This window comes from Ascidia mentula, chromosome 4 (genome assembly GCF_947561715.1).
Source record: "Ascidia mentula chromosome 4, kaAscMent1.1, whole genome shotgun sequence".
Lineage (NCBI taxonomy): Eukaryota > Metazoa > Chordata > Ascidiacea > Phlebobranchia > Ascidiidae > Ascidia > Ascidia mentula.
In genome coordinates, this window is record NC_138569.1 from 16,342,344 (window position 1) to 16,348,604 (window position 6,261).

Below are 6,261 nucleotides of genomic sequence, written 5' to 3' on the forward strand. Positions count from 1 at the left end.
ATCTTTGGGCGGTGGCGCAAACGAATAAACAAGGACGAGGAGGTTGTTCAACTTATTCCAATACGGCGGGTAAATGTATCGAGCACCGCAGGGCACTTGTCACTATAGAAGAACGAATAGAAAACACGACACAGCCACGAGTGCACTTGACAACGCCAATTCAAACGCAAATGAAATCATAACGCCTATATGTTGCATGCTTATGGAATTCTGAATAGCACGCATTGTTGGCAAGAATATGTGGCGTTCCATTTGCATGTTTGCCAGACAAACCTGCACTTGGCGGGAGGTTTTATATTGGTTGTATTTTTAAATTGGTTTTGGCAATGTCTTTGCTACAAATTTTGAGATGTTGGTTTTTTGTTTAGAAATCTATGAGTTTTAACTGATGCTGTAACTTTATTTTGAAGTTTAGTTCAAAGAGATGCGGCACTTAAAGTTTTGCGACATTTGCTATAGCTTAAATAAAATCGTTGGTATAGTTTTTAAAAAACTACTAAGCAGATGTTCAATAATTATCACGAAAAATAAAATGACATAGGAACCGATTAAGTCAGACACATATTAACCTTTGCCGTGTTTGCGTCTACCTCTTGTCCGAATCATTTATGTGCAGCAAGTACAAATAATTACCAAGGAAACGTAGCGACTGTTACAATATCGTTACAAAAGGAGAAATAGTGGAGGGATGTAAAAAGTAAAGTAAACAACAACAAAAATCCTTTTAGTTTGAGATGGTGATAAACTTTGGTAACTGAACGATGACTTGAACTAACTTGCGTCACGACGTCACGTGACATAGCCGGTCATTTCGACGATAAAACGCAGAAGAAAAGAACTACGGTCGGTTTGAGCTCAACAAGTTGAGTATCGTTGTTTGCTCACTTTCAATCAACGTGTTTGCGCAAGGCGGGTGATCTGGAGAGGTTGAATGTTCGAATTCTACCTGCGCTGTAAAGTACGTCACGATTAATCTTGTATGTTTAGCGGTCATGGGATATTTATATTAAATCTACGCTTGTGATAAACTACGTTTTCTTGTATTGTCAGCATGGAAACTAAAAGCTTTGTAAGTGTCGTAATCGAAATTTGGCGTTTTTAGGTTTACTAAGACTCCCTGTCTCGTTTGAAAATCGGAATACTATTTGCCTGCAACATCCGTTTTTCATCAACTTTTTGTGTCCAAAAATTGATTGGAAACGAAAAACGCATTATATTATGTCTTGCCTACGTGTGAGGTATCGCCCTGAGTAAGCGTTATATGTGATTTAAGCACACAAGTTATCTCAAACAGCGGCATCCACGTCGCTTGGCAAGGTGCTCAAAAAGTTAAATATTAATACGGGGACCGGCGTCATTTAAATTCGTAAAAAGCCGGTATACAACATTCCGATACTCGTCCTTCGGTGCAGTAAGTTTTAAATAGTGTTCACAATTTCCGTGTAATGATTGGTTCATAATGAGTTACTCATACTTCACATAGGCGATAGAGTGCGTATTTTGAGATGCGTATTTCCCATTTTGTTGCAAGAATCCCTGACGATTTCAACCTTATAGAATCTATTTGAATAAGACACTGATAATGCTTTTGAAGCGAAAAGAGTGACAGAAGTTTCTTAGATAGTGGCCAAAAACAAAGTGGTGACTTTAAACTCCAGCACATCAGTGCATAGCTTTTAGTTGCAATGCCACCACCTCAGTACATCCTGTTTTGACTGCTTTAAGCACTAACACAGTGTATCCTGTTTTGACTATTATCCACCAAAATATGTTACGTTTTGGGTGTGTTTTTTTTTATTAGCACTGTGTTCAAGTTTTGCTTTCCTGTCTAAAATGCATTTGATCCCAGGTAAATTAATCCAGAGGCAGAATAGGAAGATAGAGTCTTCTTGGTATTAGTTCGCACAGTGTCTTTGTTAACGGAGCAACATCGCCTATTCGCTTCTGTTAACCATTTGGTTATCATTTCGAATGTCAATTTGTGGTAGTTTCAAAAAATTCTCTGAAGGTCTGACACATTGTAAATAAATAGAGAATAAATATTGCAAAACATTTTGTAAATTCATCATCGATCTGTGAAAGGCAACGTGTTATTCTCCGGGAGAATCCAAAAATGAATGTGAAATAAATGAATTCACATTGATGAGTATTAAAAATATGTACAAACTATAAAATAAGGAATAAACTTGCAGTTATGTTTCAACCCACTGGTAACATTGTTAATATTACGCCCACCTACATCGAGTGCCACAAACAACAAATTTTCCGACAAAAGCAGTCATCATTGCGTTACATTTTCTCGGTTGCCACAAATCCCACCAAGGATATAAGCAAACATAGAGGTGAATCAACTCCCTTTCCAAAACACATTGGAATACTTCGGCCAGCATGTTCGTGTCAATGTACCCGTGACGCATACGTGGTTGTTCAAGAGAAAAGTACTCTTGCGTCAGAAAGTCAACAAAATTCAAATAATGTGGATAGGTTGTAATGTACTTTCAGTAATGTTCAAAACGATTATATCCCGGGTGATATTATAAAATATGGCAACTTTAAACTTACATGTGGTTTATGTATGAACGGAAATTTTTTTTGTACAATACCTCTCAGCTCCTATACACAAAAAAACATGTTATTCTCACCAGATGGGAAAATATCGAGGTGCCATATACTAAAAATATGCTTATCAAACTTTGCAATGACATCTATCATCCGATCCAATCAAGACCGTACCGACCAAAGGGCAAGCAAGCGTCAACATTGCGCAAGAGGAGCATCTTTCAAAGAGGAAAACCCAAAGAGAGGAGAGCGTGTCATAAGCGTTGGCTCGACATTAAATCCATGGTGCACGAAATAAGTTGAAGCCGTTGCCATCATGTTTGCTTTCCGACGCTCAGACACAGAGCCAACATTGATGAAGGCTTGTGTAATCAGTAACCCAGGTCGGTCGTTTTTTGTGGTATGTTGCTCGTCATACAGGTCGGTCGTTCTCACAATGCGCGACCTTGCAGAGAGCGAGTTTTAGTCGATTGGCAAGACTTTGTTTCAGGTTTTTAGCCAGCACTTTTAGTGAGATTGTCCAGTGATATTAATGAAGAAATGAAAGAGGATTTAAGCATCCAAGCTGCACGAAAGATATCTCGTGTTATTCGTGTTCTAACTATGAAAAAATATGTCTCGGAAGATGGTTTTTCATTTTATTTCGCTAACTGGTTACCAAACGCAGAAAATTATAGCCTATATGCGGATATCACACAAATATTAAAATAAAAAATAAAAAATTTTTTGATGAGAAAGTTAGGTTTACATTTGATAGCCTTTGCAACGTTTTTCCCTCGTTGTTTTACAGAACAAAATTTAAATTTATTTTAGCTTCAAAATAGCCATATACTGCCAAATATAGCCAAATAGATCAAAGACAACAAGGAACAAAGCAATGGCGTGGCACATTATCGAGAAACTTCTGGAACAGGTGGCGGAACACTCGACCCTTGTGGGTAAATTCTGGGTCACTTTCTTCTTTGTTCTCCGATTCCTGCTCGTTGTCTCAATTGCCGACACAGTTTTCGGGGACGAACAAGGGGCGTTCGTGTGCAACACACTGACGCCAGGTTGCTCCAATATATGTTTCAACGACTTCAGTCCAATCTCGCTTATTCGACTATGGGCGCTTCAGGTATGTCGATATGTTTGCGTTGCTCTGTCCGCTATAGGTACAAGGAATATGTGATGGGAAATACATGCCAGATAGAATTCCGAACGTACATGCGTTTTTTTAGTTTTCGTGCATATAGTACCATATTGTGCCTTTTTGGTGATACATTGCACAATTGAAAGTTCGAATGTGAAAGTCACGCATTTGAAAGTTAAACTGGGGTGCCAATCCCTGTTAAACGTTTCCGACGATTGTGTGTTGCCAACTATACAATAGTTGTTAAACCTAACAGCCGCATTTAAACTTCCACCATAGATTCTCTGTGTCTCTCTCCCGACCGTGGTGTTTATGGTCTACACCGCCCACAAGATGGCCAAGATCAGCCAGGCCAAGAAACTCCGCGAGGAGGAGCAAGAGAAAAAGAAGAAACAAAAGGAGAAGTTGATGAAGCAGCGCGAGGCGTCAAGGAAGAAGGCTGTGGAAGATCGCAGGAGAGCTCAGGGTAGCGGGCCACCAGGTTAGAGAAATGTAAACTTACAAGTGATGTCTGCGCAGGAGAGAACACCGATAAACATTGGCCTATGTAAATATTAAAATCATAAATTGAATCGCGCTGCTATGACAACAGATATAATACATGTATTTAACTGTAGTCGCGTGGAGTGACGTTTTGTTACCCCATGTTTTAGATAGTGGAAACCATTTTTTTCAATTTTCTAAAAACTTAAATTAACTTTTCCAATAATAAGGAAAACTTTTTTCAGAGTACAACGCATTGGAGGATGAAACTTTCCATGACAATGAAAAGGTAAAAGTTATCTTTGCAATCTAGTGCTCCGTATCCTACTATATTTGCACTAAGCTATTTATACGTCTATAAACAAACATTAATGTTTTTCCCGCAAAACGCCTGTTGCTTTTTTAGGTGATATTTCTCCTTTACTTTTTGGGCATTTGCCATGGTATTAAAATATTCCGCCCTTTGTTAATTTGTATTTTTCCGTTCAGACTGAAGAAAAGAAGGAAAAAAAGAAAGAAGAGAAGAAAGATAAGGACGATGACAAAGTTGTTGCGACTAAATTAGACTCCGACACTCCGTCAAGACTTATGCTTGCTTACGTAGCTCAGGTAAACATTGTAGTAATCAACTACTTCCCCCAGTAAATTTCCATGACTTAAGGTGCTCTAATTAATATCGCTCCACTATCAGTCTGCTGTTAAACCGAATTTGCGGTAGTGTTGGTAATACAGTTGTTTTATTGTCATTTTAAATTAATTGGACGATTATATTATTTAAAACGTGCAAAAACTAAAGAAGCTGCGTTACTTACATTGAAAACCAAATATTTGCTGTTTAAAAGATAACTATTAACATGATCCACAAATGTCATCTCTGGCAAAAAAACTGCATATTTACCAACATTTTGGTCGTTATTCGACAACAATACAAAATCTTTTAACAGGTCGTCCTGCGTTTGGCCGTCGAAATAGGATTTATGGTCCTGCAGTTCAACATCTACGTGTTCAAGTTCTGGGTGCCCGAGCTGTTCAAATGCGCCAGGTGGCCGTGTCCCAACGTGGTTGACTGTTTCGTGTCCAGGCCCAAAGAAAAGACCATCATGCTGTGGGTGATGTTCGGTAAGTTTGCGCAGCGAAGTGGACACCAGCTACCGGGGATGGCATAACAATGGTGCTTGTAAACCTGCTTTTGCAAAGCCTTTCGCAGCCACGTTGCCACGATCAAGTCACTATATACCGTGCTTCATCAATTGCGCAATATATACGCTCTGGTTGCGTCATTCCGAGTTAAGCCCATTTAAAGAATTAAGCACAAGGAAACACTTTTACGGGAATAGCGGGTTAACACAAGATCGAATTAAACCTGACTTGATATGGTTTAGAATTTTGCGATGTTACTTTTCAAACATTTAAAACGTTTGTTTGCATCAAAGTCGTAAATAAATTTTAAGTTACGTCTGTACAACAATCACCTTGTGTTTACAAACTTTTAAAGCTTCGAAAACAAATTTAACCGATTACATTTAAAGGTACCGGCCTCGTGATGATCATCCTCAATCTGATTGAACTTTACCATTTGGGACTTCGCAAGATCATTGAGGCTTGGAAGCAACGAGGGCAGGACATCACCAAAGAGTACAAAGCCGTGAATAACATGCCGCACTTTGGCACCCATGGAAGAAACTATGACGGCTCCAGGTACCCCAGAGGTTACCCCCAGGCTGTTGGGATAAGAGTTGGTTACGCTAGGAGCAGTTTGTCCGGCGAAGGAGGCAACGATTACGACGGAGACAGATTTATTTGAGAAATGTCGGCTGCGAGGACAAACGGAACAAGGGGAGTTATGCAAAATAACTGACCTAATTGTTATAATCTCAAAATAATTGAATCTTCCTGGTTGCAAGGCCGATCAATTTTCTGCACTGCAGATGACGAATATTTTGATGCCTTTGAGGCTTCAAGCGGCAGTCAAGTTGTAGCTTTGTATATATGACCAGAATACTCGCTAATACTCAATTAGAAACTTGGCTGCTTCAAAAATCGAAATTTAATTCTTGGAAAGCTTTTTGTACACCCGTTAGGATAAA

At 39.1% G+C, this 6,261-nt stretch overlaps 1 protein-coding gene across 1 annotated transcript; it reads left to right on the forward strand.

The window, feature by feature from the left end:
- The first annotated feature begins 3,362 nt into the window (after positions 1 to 3,362).
- Positions 3,363 to 5,978, forward strand: LOC145898778 (gap junction gamma-2 protein-like). Its single transcript, XM_082987386.1, has 6 exons — positions 3,363 to 3,676; positions 3,971 to 4,172; positions 4,420 to 4,463; positions 4,664 to 4,783; positions 5,119 to 5,293; positions 5,704 to 5,978. Exons 1-6 carry the CDS (start codon positions 3,437 to 3,439, stop codon positions 5,976 to 5,978), a joined length of 1,056 nt encoding a protein of 351 aa, XP_082843512.1. The 5' UTR covers positions 3,363 to 3,436.
- The last annotated feature ends 283 nt before the right edge of the window (positions 5,979 to 6,261 follow it).